The sequence below is a fragment of the Dinoponera quadriceps genome, unplaced genomic scaffold, assembly GCF_001313825.1.
Source record: "Dinoponera quadriceps isolate SergipeBrazil2010 unplaced genomic scaffold, ASM131382v1 scaffold179, whole genome shotgun sequence".
Taxonomy (NCBI): Eukaryota; Metazoa; Arthropoda; class Insecta; order Hymenoptera; family Formicidae; genus Dinoponera; species Dinoponera quadriceps.
In genome coordinates, this window is record NW_014554529.1 from 421,080 (window position 1) to 434,883 (window position 13,804).

Consider the following 13,804-nt stretch of genomic DNA (forward strand, 5'->3'; position numbering starts at 1 on the left):
GGAAACTTTCGCGGACTACTATTGCGTGAGACTTCGAGTTGGTCCCGATCTACCGGTCGATGATCGTCGGATATCCGCTCGCGGGAACTCAGCGATTCCGTGCGAATCGGCGGTTACGGACTTGGAATTTCTCCGCTGACTGCAGCAGCCGGGAGGAACGGCGAACGTAACGCGAATACATCCGGTCTGAGAATGAAAGCGGAGTCACCCCGAGTCACCCCCGAGCTGTCAAGTCGCCGTCCGTGTGTGCAGGCCCACACTCCTCCCTGTCTATCGTGGGGGGTACTCGGGGCTGCAGCCTGACAGCAGATGAAACTGCCTCGATAGCGTACTCCGAATAAACACGGAATTACCGGCGACATTAGCGCGGCTGCCACGCGAAACGTAATTACGCGGTGTGTACGAAACCGGTGTAATTGCGAGAGGCCGGCGGACGAACCGTCGAGTCCGGTGCTTAATTGGCGAACCGTTGAAAAATTCATCGACCAAACGGCATATTGTGACAGCAATAAGAGGCGCGCACCGGAGGACACTTGGCGGACGCCGGAGGCTAAACACACGGTGGGTTCATTATTGTTATCTCGAGCGCCAACGGTGTGTCTTTGCGCTTTACAGTCGCGAGCGAGCGCTCGTCCTTGATGATATCGATTCTCCGTTCGGAGATCACTCGTGATGTGACGTCAACGTTTACGACGATGAGCAATGAGCGATACGCAACGCGACACGCGACTGTAATTCCCGTCGCGCGCGCGCGCGCGCGCTGTGTATTTATTATTTCGCTGTGCAATCTCGCTACCAATCGCACAACCGCTTATGACAATGCGCGTGCCGCCTGCCAGCTCAGATTGCGAACCGATTGAGAAGAGCCGGTAAATTCGCCTTATCTCTGACCACCCGCATTCGCAAGATTTATATTCACGTTTCACGTAATCAAGTGGCGAGCACGAGCGTTTATGCCACTGATTTCGCGAGGTTTTTGCGAGGGATCGCTTCTTCACGTTGATTCAATTAATATTTTTCTTTTTTCTACCGTGCAATCTGTCGATTGGGACATTCGATAATTCGTTTGAACAGAAATGAAAGTCTCGTGGAGGGTATATCTACGAAGGTAGCCGGTATATCTCCGAAAGTAGCAATCTTTTTAGAAGACTTGTTTTTAACTTATATTATAAGTATATATATTTATTATATATGCATATGTACACTTGGGAATCTGGTTAATAAATCTGTTGGTCTGAATTTGTTCAGCCTACGTCTAACGTTAGAGTTGTTAAGTAAGTTTCTCACGAGATCGCTTGGGGCGGGAATTTCGTTTATCACGGAGGCGATCATAAACGATTGGAGATTACACGTACTTCTCAATCAGTTACGACAATAATGTTTAGATATTTCGATTCCTTATTAAATTTCGAATAAATGAGTGAAGAAAAATGTTGGTGGCTCGCAATAAGGTAAATAATAACAACGATCATTTGTTTACCATCGACGCGCAGCGCCTAACCTGCCAATCAATTAATATAATCATGTAAAATAAATGTCGACAAACACGAAAGTGTACTTTTATTTCTTTTCTTTGAAATTGTCGCGGATATATGTAACTTTGTTCTTCGCAGGCAAACGCGCGACCTCGTTCTCGCTACATCGCAACCTCGGGAAAACGGGCGTTCAATTATGTCATTTTTACAAGCCGCGAGAAGAAATTACGAGACCGATTATGACGTTAACGGGTTCTATAACGGGACCGTGAAATAACCGGTTGTAACGAAAGAGGAGATAATGCCCGACGTTATTTTAGTTAATCGTCGCAACTACGCGCGTCTAAGAAACGACTCGGCGGATAATGTCGTGTAAATATTAAACAAAACGATAACATCGAGCACGCTCATTTTACCGTTTTTATCTTGGATAGTGCAGTAATGTTTTATTCGACATGGTATTCGCTATCATCGCGTGTCGACGCGCATTTTTAATCACTGTCTTATCGACGACAGGTCATCGGCAATCGGCGATCGAATTCAGCGACCATAAGCATCACGTAACGATTATTCAAGCCAATTAATGGAATTACGAAAACACGTGAAGCTCCGTAGCAGAATCGATCAGAAATCCATGTCGATTCTGGAGAGAAAGATCCGGAAGAGGTGGGGACGATTTTCCCATTATTACGATATCATCGTGATAATCGTTGTTTCTCGACATGCGTGAACGTCGTACTTACAACGTTGGATCGTCGTGTTACTTTTAACGAGGCTAATCGAATTCTCACTTTCTCAAGCAGTCTATGATAAAGTGATATGACGCTTCCAACGGGAGAGATCGCGCGAACAGTTCAAATCGCCCGCGTGCAAAGCGATGCTCGTTATCAATTCTTATCAGACTCGTGCAATTGGTCTTCGTGAAACGCTAAACGATTATCCTCGCAGATAAGATGTCGCTGTCGTCATGCTTCTCGCGTGTTTATCCAGAGACCAGTGCTGAATGTCTGTCCTTGATTAATTACAGTCGTTCACTTTGGGCTCCTCTTTCGGTCTCGGAAGAATTCTCTCGCGGCGACAAATCGCGCAGGGATTCTATCGTTTACCGGCATGATACCACGTGCCATCTCACTACCGTCGAGCGTATCCACGCAGAGATATTCAAATCGACTCTTGCTATAATTAGCATTTGATTTTACAAGTCACGAATACCATACGTTGCAGTCGGTGTAAATATTCCACTGAGTTCGCGTCGCCAGTGAACGCGAGATGAGTGCTTTCACGACGTTATCGAAGTTCTCGTCCAGCTTTGCGGCCACGGCAGCAGGTAAACGCTCATTTGCTCTTTGAGTATTAATGAAATGGATAAGGGAAGCCGCATGAGGTTTGAATCGTCGATTTGGTTCGAATTACGTGAGTAGGTCGGGAATCGAAAACTATCAGGTCCATGTTTTGCCGTTTGCTGAGACACTCAATAGTTTTCGAGTTATTAATGATAAAATATAGTTATAGTTATGCTGAGTAATCAAGTAAAATACATAACAAATCTGCGTTAAATGATCTGGTAGAGAAAGAGCTTAAGCGTCCGGCTGTCAGTTGGACCGTCCACGTTCGAAAGTGACAGTTTCTACCTTTTTTTTTTTTCATTTTTTCTTGTTTCTTTATTTTATTTTATCATTAATATCAAAAAATACATACACAAATTTTTTTATATATATAATTTGGAATATATTTATATCATATGTATCTTATATATTATCCCCTCCTTCACGAAGTGTATGCATTCAACATTATATATATGCGTGTGTGTATGTGTCTGATTTTCAAATTAGGAGCGAGATGTTATTCAAAAATCGGCTTCGTCGGGCTGGGCAACATGGGCGGTCACATGGCGAAAAACCTGTTGACGAAGGTAAAACGAGAATCCGAGCATTCCACTGGCATCGCCATCGGCAAACATTCACCCACACGACAAAATATATCAGAGATATAATCAGATATCTTTATGCCTGCAATTTGAAATTGTATCTAAGACATCTTATTTTCAGATATTCACAGAATATTTGCATGATATCATTACTTGGTATCACATTGTTTTTCCTTGAAAAGGATATCTCTGCTACTTCGCATATGATTATAGTCGGTATCAAAATCTTACCAACATCTTTCTTACAGATATCTCCGTGATATCTCGACAATCAGATATTTAGGCCCATATTTATAGTCGAATCTAATATTCAAGATAGCCTCAAGTTCACTTTCAGATGTTTCACAAAGTTTTAAAGAAATGAACAGTATCCGAAGATAAACTCAAGACGGTTTTTGATATCAGATCCGTATATTAATGCGTATATTAATATATTAACCTTGGACATTCAGATATTCTCCAGATATCTTTGTGATATATTTTGCTGTATAGGCGGCGTCGTTCTTACACATGTAACTCATCACATCTCTCTACTGTCAGGGTTACAAGCTTACCGTATACGACGTGAACAAATCGGCAGTGGCGAGTCTGGTAGAAGCGGGTGCAACCGGTGCGCCGAGCGCCGCCGAGATGTCAAAGGAAGTCGAGGCCATTGTTTCGATGTTACCTTCAAATCAACACGTTCTCGATGTCTACAACGGCGAGCACGGTGTACTGAGGTAAAAGTCAATCCTTATGGTTCTTTTCTTACTTAATTACCATCACTAACTCAAAAATGTCCGAAATACATCATAGGGATATCCTAAAGATATCACGATATCTTTGATATCTTTGTGATCTATTTTGGACATTTCTGCTGTGTGGGAAACCTATCAGAGACGCCGAGTGATACCATTAATCCAAATCAGACGTCAAATTGGTCAAATCCATTTTTGCAAACTTCTCCATTTTAATACCAGAGCGTACAATTAATGTTGAATTTCTCAACATGAAAAAAAAAAATTTACGAAAAATGTAGTTGTCCAATTTGGTTTCTGAAAGCCCTGTTCTCAGAAATTTTATCCATTTTTTGAGCAGTTATTAAACAGTTTATTAATTTCTGCCTATAAAAGTAAAATTAATTGAATTCTAATCAAGATGTAACGCTTTTCTTGCTATTATTACGCACAAAAGATACGCAAAACCTGAATTCATTTACCGAATAATAACAAAACAATAAAATGGAGGAAGAAATATTTAATTGCTTAATAAGCAAATTGCTTATAAAATGGGCAGTTTTGCCTTAGAAATATCTTGGTATTAAACCTTATCGAGTTCTTGTCCATTTCCTATACAATATTGTTACAACTAATGAGAATACATTAATACTAGACAGTAACTGAATAAATTTTTAGGAAAACTGCGTACATTTGTACCAGAAAGGCTCAATTCCCGCATTTGCAATTAGTTTCATTAAGTCTCTCAAAGTCTCTTATTGTGAATTGATTTCCAGTGCAGCGAAAAAGAACGCATTATTAATCGACAGCAGCACTGTGGATCCATCGGTGTCGCAATCGGTCGCCACGGAAGCCCGACGACGTAATCTGAGATTTATCGACAGTCCCGTGTCAGGAGGTACATGCTCATTAATAAAAAATTAATAGAAAATTTGATAGAAAAATTAACAAAGAACACTCACCACTGAGCGCTTGCTTTTTGAAATAATGATTGGCAAATCGTAATCGATAAATTCAATATTAGGGCGGAAATATTTAAATATTTTCAAGGTAGCTACACAACGGAGCGACTCTGACAAGTCAAGAATATATTTGTATGTGGATAATTATAATATTAATAAAATAGTTATATTCCTTGTAAATCCTGATGGAAATATTTTGCTGAAATATTCTCTCAATTGACCTCATTTTATTAATATACGCAGTTTTCAGTTCAACTCAGTAAATTTCATAATATCTACTATTTCAAAAATTTTTTTATTACTTTTCAGAATTATACTTTAATTTTCATTATATTTCACAGCGTTACATTGAATTTCATCGTGAAAATTATGATTTATTTTGAAATATGTATTATTATATATTTTAATAATTTTTCAGTCATTATTATCTACTGTTCATCAAATTCATGGTATATCAATACTTGGATATAAGAAAAGTTGAAATATATCATTGAAATCTACTGGATTTTATAGAAAACTGCGTATATTGACGGAATGATAATGAAGTGGGGTCAATTAGGAGAGAATTTCGATAAAATTTTCATCATAATATTTCCATCAGGATTATAAATCAAAAGTATACATAACATAAATATGTGTACACTATGACCCACAGGTATAAATGCGGCTAAAGATGGCACCTTGACATTCATGACGGGTGGCGCGAAGATGGACTTCGAAGCCGCGAAGCCCTTGCTTGAAGCTATGGGATCCAGGATAGTGCATTGCGGCGACGTAGGTATGGGTCAAGCGGCCAAGTTGTGCAACAACATGCTATTGGCTATCAGTATGATCGGCACCGCCGAAGCGTTCAACCTTGGACAAAAGTAAGAGGAAAGAGTTTCGTTGTTTATTCCGAAAAAGATTTTGGAGGGAAATATATATATATATATAAAGGGCGTCTCATTTTAACTTCACTCAAAGCACTCAAATATTCATTTTGAAAACGATGCGTCAATGGAAAAAATGTCTTAGACAAAAGTTGTATGGTTTGGAGGGGGATATTAGATGGTAACATCGGTTTGATCTTTGATAGTCTTTTGAAAGTCACATGAAGGTCACCTTCAATTTTTTTTATCTCTGAACCTGCGCTAAAAATAAATGTTCATCTTCCAGACTGGGCTTGGACGCGAAGTTATTAGCTGACATTGTGAATTCCAGTTCGGGTAGATGCTGGTCCTCCGACCTCTACAATCCGGTCCCGGGGATATTGCCTGATGTTCCCAGTTCAAAAAACTACGAGGTAATAGCACAGGACTATCGTGATTTAATTTCTTTATTTGGATTCACAGAGAAGCAAGTGAATCGAGAAAGTCGGGAATGGAAAAATTATGCTAGATCTTCTAATTACGAAATCGATGATTGTTGCGATTTACAGTCTGTCTAACTCTTATAGAAAAGTATTATTAACTGGTCAGTAATCAATTACTGTATTTAAGTAATTTGATTACTAGTGCCTAGTGATTTTGAATATTTCAATTACAGGGATACTAATAAAATAATGTAGAGTATGTCACGCTCTTATTAGATAGACTATACTTATAAAGAGATCAATGAGTATCGATCCACAATAGGTATTTTAAGCCGTAAGAAATTGATCAATCACAGTTAATTATTCTCTTCACATTTGCCTGTGATTGGTCAATTTTTTAAGGCTTAAAATACCTATTGTGAACTGACGCTGATAGGAAATCTAGATGTGGCTCAAGCTATAATAGTTCGTACTTATCCAAATCTAATATTTTAGGTGTGTCAGGGAACTTCGTCCTTTTTACAAATGATTAAAATTTAGTTCATGTCTGCGTTTCCCATTTCGTGAGGTCTCCTTTAAATGTTATAAAAAATGATTGATTTCGCAGGAAAAAAATCACTGTCTTTTAATCATTGCGATTTTCGATTAATGTTATTATTGATTTACTTTTAATCACAGGGTGGCTTCGACACGACTTTAATGGCCAAAGATCTAGGACTAGCGCAGTCTGCTGCCACGAGGACGCAGACTCCGATTCCTCTCGGCTCCCTGGCGCATCAAATTTACCGGACGGTCATCGCGCAAGGATTCTCGAACAAGGACTTTAGCGTAGTTTACCAGTTCCTTAAAGGCAGTTAAGATACAAGTTGAGGATCTGAAACTTAAGCTTGCTAAAGACATGCGTTCTGTCTGCGAAGAAACAAGTGAATTTTATATCGGACAAGTTTCCACAAAATAAATTCTTATTTTATTTCTTGTTAATTTATTAATTGAAAAATACCTCCTACAATAATTTATATAATAACGGTCGGTACGATTTTTGGGCTTCCGATAATTAAAAAAAAAAGTTGGAAAGTAAATATGTTCATTTGTTTTATATAAACGACTTGCAGTAAAAATAATGAAAAAAATTTTTTCATAAACAATCAAGGTCACCTTGAAATAAGCACAAACTATTATAGCTTGAGTCGCATCTAGATTTCTTATCAGTGTTGGGCCACAATAGGTATTTTAAGCCTTAAGCTTTAAGAAATTGACCCATCACAGTCGAATGTGAGAAGAATAATTAACTGTGATTGATCAATTTCTTAAGGTTTAAGGCTTAAAATACCTATTGTGGATCGACATTAATGCGGGCGTTGCGAACGTCAGAAAGCTAGTTACAACTAGTTATAAAACTAGTTACAACATGAACGCAGTGAATGCTGCGTTAAGTGGAACAGCGCGAAGGGTGATTTGGGCGTTGCGATCGTTATGTGGAACGCAACTATGATTCACGTGTAAAATAACTTTTTTAGTTGATTAAACAAAAGTTAGAAATAACTTTTGCTTTCTTAATTTTTATCATTTTTTCAAATCATTCATTTTTATTTTTTCACCTTGTCTTTAATTGACTAAGTTTTTAATTTTTTTTTTATTTCCAAAATTTTCTGTGAGATATCAAATATGATATATTTTTTCTAATTTAATACGCAATGTTGCGACAACTAGCTATGCCACGTTAATTCAGCTAATTGTCCCATAATAATTGCTCAATATTATTAATATATATGCGATGAAATATCAATATATAAGATAAAAATATTATATCTGAGGTAAAATAAATTATTGTACTTAATGAAAAAATGTTTGCATATGGTCCGATAACATCGATTTATGATACCTCCTTTAAAACAATTCTCTGTATAAAATAAAATTGATTGGAATTTATTATTTGCGCGTGGGATTTTACAGAGAATCTTGTAGGAAAGTCTCACCAACAATTGGCGACACTGGAACGGACCTTTTTGCTGTAATTGCGTGTACGGCGAGGAGGCTGAAAGCAGCGAAAGACATTTGGGAGTTGCAGTCAGTCACAGTCAATTGGTCGTAAGTGTCTGATCGCTATTCAGATAGTAGACTTTGCGTTTTTCTTGTGTTAAATCGTTGAACGACGATCGTCGAAACATGACCAAGCTGAGGAAATCAATGGAGAACGGCGACACCCGTGGAGCGCATGGACAGGCCTACAAGGATAAGAGCAAACCTACCGACATCCGCAGCAGCAACATTAATGCCGCTAAAGGTATGAACGTTGATGAACGTTCGCGAGCTCCTCATCGCGACGGGACGCGAGAATGGCGTGTTCGCGATTTAGGTTACCTCATAGTTGCCTTATATAGTAATGATGTCCGCTGCAAGCGCACCGGCTATTCTTTCCACGTGTGCGTCGACGCTCTGTTAAACTGAGCTCAGAAACGAAAATAAAATACATCGAATGAACGATGTGCTACGCTTTTCTTATGAAATTACTTTACGATTTGGTCGAAGTTCGCAAGTCATTCTTAAATCATTTCGGGGCCTCATTACTATATACGTCACGATTATTATTTCATTAATTGACCTGTTCAATTTGAAACGCAATTTGTGAGATTCTATATATTTTTACAGCCCGTATTCTGAACTTTCTTTTATCGAGAGAAATACCTTAAAAATTGCTTAAGAAGCCTGATTGGCTGAAAAGCCACATTTAAGGCATCTTTATTGATTAAAGAGTATTCAGAATACAAACCTGTATGTTTCTATATATTTCTTTGTGATATTTTTATGCTGCACTCATTCCAATTTCTTGTGTCAATGTAATTTACAACTATGTAGTATATAGGATAATAATGTAGAAGATTCCATTGTTTATTCATTCAGATGAAATTTACCGTTATTGCATATTTCCATGAAAAGTAGGAAAAAATAATAATTGGAGTTATTACTTAATGTAAGAAGGGCAATATGTTGTTAAATAATATCTCATTGGTTTTATCATGATATATCGCGTAGTTATTATTATATATACTTGTAATTATAACTACATAATTATATTGTAATTTTAAATCTAAATATGTAATATAAACTTAAAAGTAAAATTGTTGAAGAAAACAAGCCTATCCTGTACATATATCATACATGGATTGTTATATCCTTATAGCTGTTAGCGATGCGATACGCACCAGTCTTGGACCCAGGGGAATGGATAAAATGGTAAGCTTTACACTCATTATTTACAGCGAATTCATCGGACAAAATTATTACAATAATTATCAATTGGTAACAATACAATAGATCCAGGCTAGTAACGGAGAAGTTACCATCACAAATGACGGTGCGACCATTCTGAAAGAAATGAACGTAGTGCATCCCGCTGCTAAAATGGTAAAACGTCAATGTCCCTTATTCCTTTTGTTTGATTGAATTTCACATAATGTACATTGTCTCATGTTTATGTAGCTTGTCGAGTTATCCAAGGCGCAGGATATAGAGGCTGGCGATGGTACCACGAGTGTCGTCGTGATAGCTGGCGCGCTTTTGGAACAAGTGGAACGTTTGTTACAGAAGGGGATTCACCCTACCTTGATCAGTGATGCGTTTCAAAAAGCGGATGCGAAAGCAGTTTCGATTCTGAAACTTATGTCCATACCCGTTGATCTAACGGACAAAGAGTCTCTCGTAAAAGTAGCAGCGACATCGCTTAATTCCAAAGTATGCATTAATTAATTAATTAATTATATATATATATATATATATATATATAGTGCGATCACGTCGATATTTATAATACTGCTTCTTTCGTTACGCAGTTTAAAGTTACTTAATTACTGAATTTACACGGTCATTCAACATTTGTTATAACGTTACCTCAGGTTGTGCATCAGCAATCCAGTATTCTCGCGCCACTCGCTGTGGATGCAGTGTTAAGAGTTACCGAAGAAGGGAAAGAAAACACAGTTGACTTACATGTGAGAAATCTTCTTACATATATCTCTGTGTGCCTGATATGAATTCGTGTTATATTTTACCCTCTCTTATCTCTGTAGGATATTAAAGTAATCAAAAAGATAGGCGGTACTGTTGAGGATACCGAGTTAGTAGAAGGATTGATATTTACTCAGAAGTCTTGCAACGTCAATGGCCCAAAACGTATCGAGAAAGCTAAGATCGGCTTGATACAGTTCTGCATCTCGCCGCCCAAGACCGACGTGAGTATTGCGGGACAATCATGTACCCACATTCGCACCTTTCTCACGGATACATCGATACTCTTGGAATCTTCAGATGGATCATAACGTGATCGTGTCTGATTACTCGGCGATGGACCGTGTCTTGAAAGAAGAACGCGCCTACATACTGAACATCGTGAAACAGATCAAGAAAACCGGCTGTAACGTCCTACTCGTGCAGAAGTCCATTTTGCGTGACGCCGTCAGCGATCTCGCGATACATTTCTTAGACAAGATCAAGGTCATGGTGGTCAAGGATATCGAGCGCGAGGACATCCCCTTCGTGTGCAAGACGCTCGGTTGCAGGCCGATCGCCTCGCTGGATCACTTTGTGCCGGAGAACCTCGTCAACGCTGAACTTTGCGAAGAGGTCCAAACGGGCAGCTCGAAATTCGTCAAGGTGCGTATAAAAGACATCGAGTCCGTTTTATAAATTACCCGAGCGCTTGGCACATCTCCTTCAGGTGACCGGGATCCAAAACCACGGGAAAACCGTGACGGTTCTCGTGCGTGGCAGCAACAAGCTGGTCTTGGAGGAAGCCGAAAGATCATTGCACGACGCTCTGTGCGTCATTCGGTGTCTGGTGAAGCAGAGAGCGCTGATCGCTGGTGGAGGAGCGCCTGAGATCGAATTGGCGTTAAAGCTGGCGGATCATGCGCTCACTTTGGTTGGAGTCGATGCGTATTGCATCAAGGCGTTCGCGAGTGCTCTCGAAGTTAGTGTCAAATACGTTAATATATCAGAACTTTCGGACTTGATGCAAGCCTCAGATCAAACGCGGAAGGCTGCTGCATGATAGCTCGAGATAACTGGCGGTATTTTTTCAGGTGATCCCGTCGACGTTAGCTGAAAACGCGGGCTTGAATCCCATAGCCACGGTGACCGAGCTCCGCAATCGGCACGCGCAAGGCGAAGTGACGGCTGGCATTAACGTACGGAAGGGCGCCATTACCAACATACTGGAGGAGAACGTGATTCAACCGCTGCTGGTCTCGACCAGTTCGATAACACTCGCTTCTGAAACTGTTTGCAGCATACTGAAGATTGACGACATCGTCAATACGAATCAATAGGTCTCGCGACGCAACGTAAAATTGATTCCATACGTTTTGCATGATGCAGTAAGCGCGATTTTGTGGTACTTTGCGCACGCGTGAATGTTCATTCCGTCTCCGTACTTACAGGATGGTTTCTTTGTTGCAGATCGATGCACATGTTCGTCGCATTTGTTTAACTCTGTTAAAAATAAAAGCCCATTCATCGGTAATTTACAGCTCTGTATGCTTCACAAATGTTTTACATGATGTAATATTTTTCGAATACTAAGTAGAAACAATAAAGTGCGTGAATCTGTTTATTAATCTGCATTTATTTCGATATAAAAAAGATTGTATACACTAAATTACATATATTCTCGTAAAATTTCGTCTTGAAGCAAAATCTATTTGGAATTTCAGCTATTAGTAGGAAAAGTAGTGTACTGTTGGGAGATCCTGCGAATATCTATATTTATTTATCTAGAAAAAATGCATGACACATACGTATAATTCTCTTCACAGTTTAATGAAAATATATATAATCTTATACAATAGCTCTGGCCAAGTATATAACTACATATTAAGTACATCTCTTTTGTATAATAAAATAGATATTTACTTCTATTTGTGTGAGTATTGTATTTATTTTTTTAAATTAACTGCACAATTTTCTACTAATTGCTTAGTAACTTTATATTTGATTACAATGAGAGTCGTTGATTAAGTACATCTCTAAACGTTATAACTACACTAGGACCTCAAAATTTTCTTCGTTGAGATACGTCAGTCAGTCGGTCAGTAAATACGCGAACAGTATTTTTCTGAAAAGTATGCGAGATTGGAAAGTCCGAGTCGCAAATGGTAGAGATTCCAGTGTAATTGTAAAAATAATAGGATTTATGATTTTAATAGAAACGTGTAAAGTATAAAATTCTACATGTAGCGGCGGTGACTTCAGTCAAACAAATATCCCGTTTATTTTTCATGAAAAACTTATGCAAATGGAATGTTCATTATATGAGAGAGGCGGAGAGTATATCGTGCTACTTATGTTCATGTTAACAATATTTAATAATCATATTTCATCATTCGTAAGATTAATCTTAAATTTGACTGTTAATCGAAGATATATAAAATCTTTATCAGGCATATACACCACACCAATAGTAACTGGAAAACTCGTTCGACCAAGTACTTCATTTTTCTGAAATGTACATGTATCTTATTTACAAATTTGTAAGAATTTTTAATTATCTCGCATAAAGTACGTCCTACACAAGTTACAGCTCACTCAAAAATATGTCTATGTAGATGTATATTCTCTACGCACAAATTTATATTACATTGTAATTTCAAATCTCTTACTTCTCAAATAAAGTGTATGAAAACACATCGTAATATGCTTTTTTTTCACGAAATCAAGCAATTGTTGCATTAATGAAAAGATGTATTTCTTTTTAAACACACTCAGTCAAGTTAGAGTTTAAAATGCGATCAATCCTAGAAATATTATAGGAAGAAATATTGGCAGTAGCAAAAATGGACATATCTTTCGAAATATTTCTTATATATATAATCATATATACATAAGTAATTGTCTTAAAAAATTTTTTTTCCATTACATTTATCAGACAGTGTAGAAGTAGTACGTTTAAAACAAGATGAAGTTACATTGGAATAATTGAGTATAGTTTTAAATTGTTAGAAATAGCGAGAAAGAGAAAGTAGGCGAGGGAGAGAAAATACTCCTCAAGAATTATATTAAATTATAAACTTCATTTTGCATTGTCTATTATAAATGCTTGTTTTCGTTACTTTTATGCCACTTTTATGTCTATTTTAGAGGATTTATAATTTACGACAGAATTCGAGGCAAGATTTTGATCATAATAAGACGTTTAAGAAATCGGCATTACATTCGCAGGCGTATGTATACTTATGTACATATATAAATTTTTAAGTGTTTCTAACGTTACACATTACATAAAACAGAGAAAAACACAAGTGAAGAATTCTGTCGCGGATTATACATAGTATAATCTAAATGGCCTAAAGCGACGACTGTACATTTTAAGAAACTCAAAATATCTCATTGGGTTCTCTATTTGTTTAATGCAATCAGCATGATAGTCANTATATAGACAT

The 13,804-nt window shown here is 37.9% G+C and overlaps 2 protein-coding genes across 4 annotated transcripts; both read left to right on the forward strand.

Moving 5' to 3' along the window:
* Positions 1-2,445: 2,445 nt before the first annotated feature.
* On the forward strand, positions 2,446-7,347 carry LOC106751759 (3-hydroxyisobutyrate dehydrogenase, mitochondrial). The gene is made up of 7 exons (XM_014632814.1): positions 2,446-2,802; positions 3,308-3,387; positions 3,943-4,121; positions 4,895-5,016; positions 5,736-5,946; positions 6,236-6,362; positions 7,050-7,347. Exons 1-7 carry the CDS (start codon positions 2,745-2,747, stop codon positions 7,227-7,229), a joined length of 957 nt encoding a protein of 318 aa, XP_014488300.1. The 5' UTR covers positions 2,446-2,744; the 3' UTR covers positions 7,230-7,347.
* Positions 7,348-8,362: 1,015 nt separating this feature from the next.
* On the forward strand, positions 8,363-11,983 carry LOC106751792 (T-complex protein 1 subunit delta). 3 transcript variants are annotated; one of them, XM_014632938.1, is made up of 10 exons: positions 8,363-8,655; positions 9,553-9,605; positions 9,687-9,776; positions 9,852-10,103; positions 10,265-10,360; positions 10,439-10,600; positions 10,677-11,021; positions 11,086-11,337; positions 11,450-11,743; positions 11,826-11,983. In XM_014632938.1, exons 1-9 carry the CDS (start codon positions 8,538-8,540, stop codon positions 11,693-11,695), a joined length of 1,614 nt encoding a protein of 537 aa, XP_014488424.1. In that variant the 5' UTR covers positions 8,363-8,537; the 3' UTR covers positions 11,696-11,743; positions 11,826-11,983. The 3 variants fall into 3 exon arrangements, with proteins under 3 accessions (XP_014488424.1, XP_014488425.1, XP_014488426.1); XM_014632939.1 differs by having other exon boundaries at positions 11,450-11,695; XM_014632940.1 differs by having other exon boundaries at positions 8,377-8,459; positions 11,450-11,983.
* Positions 11,984-13,804: the final 1,821 nt, after the last annotated feature.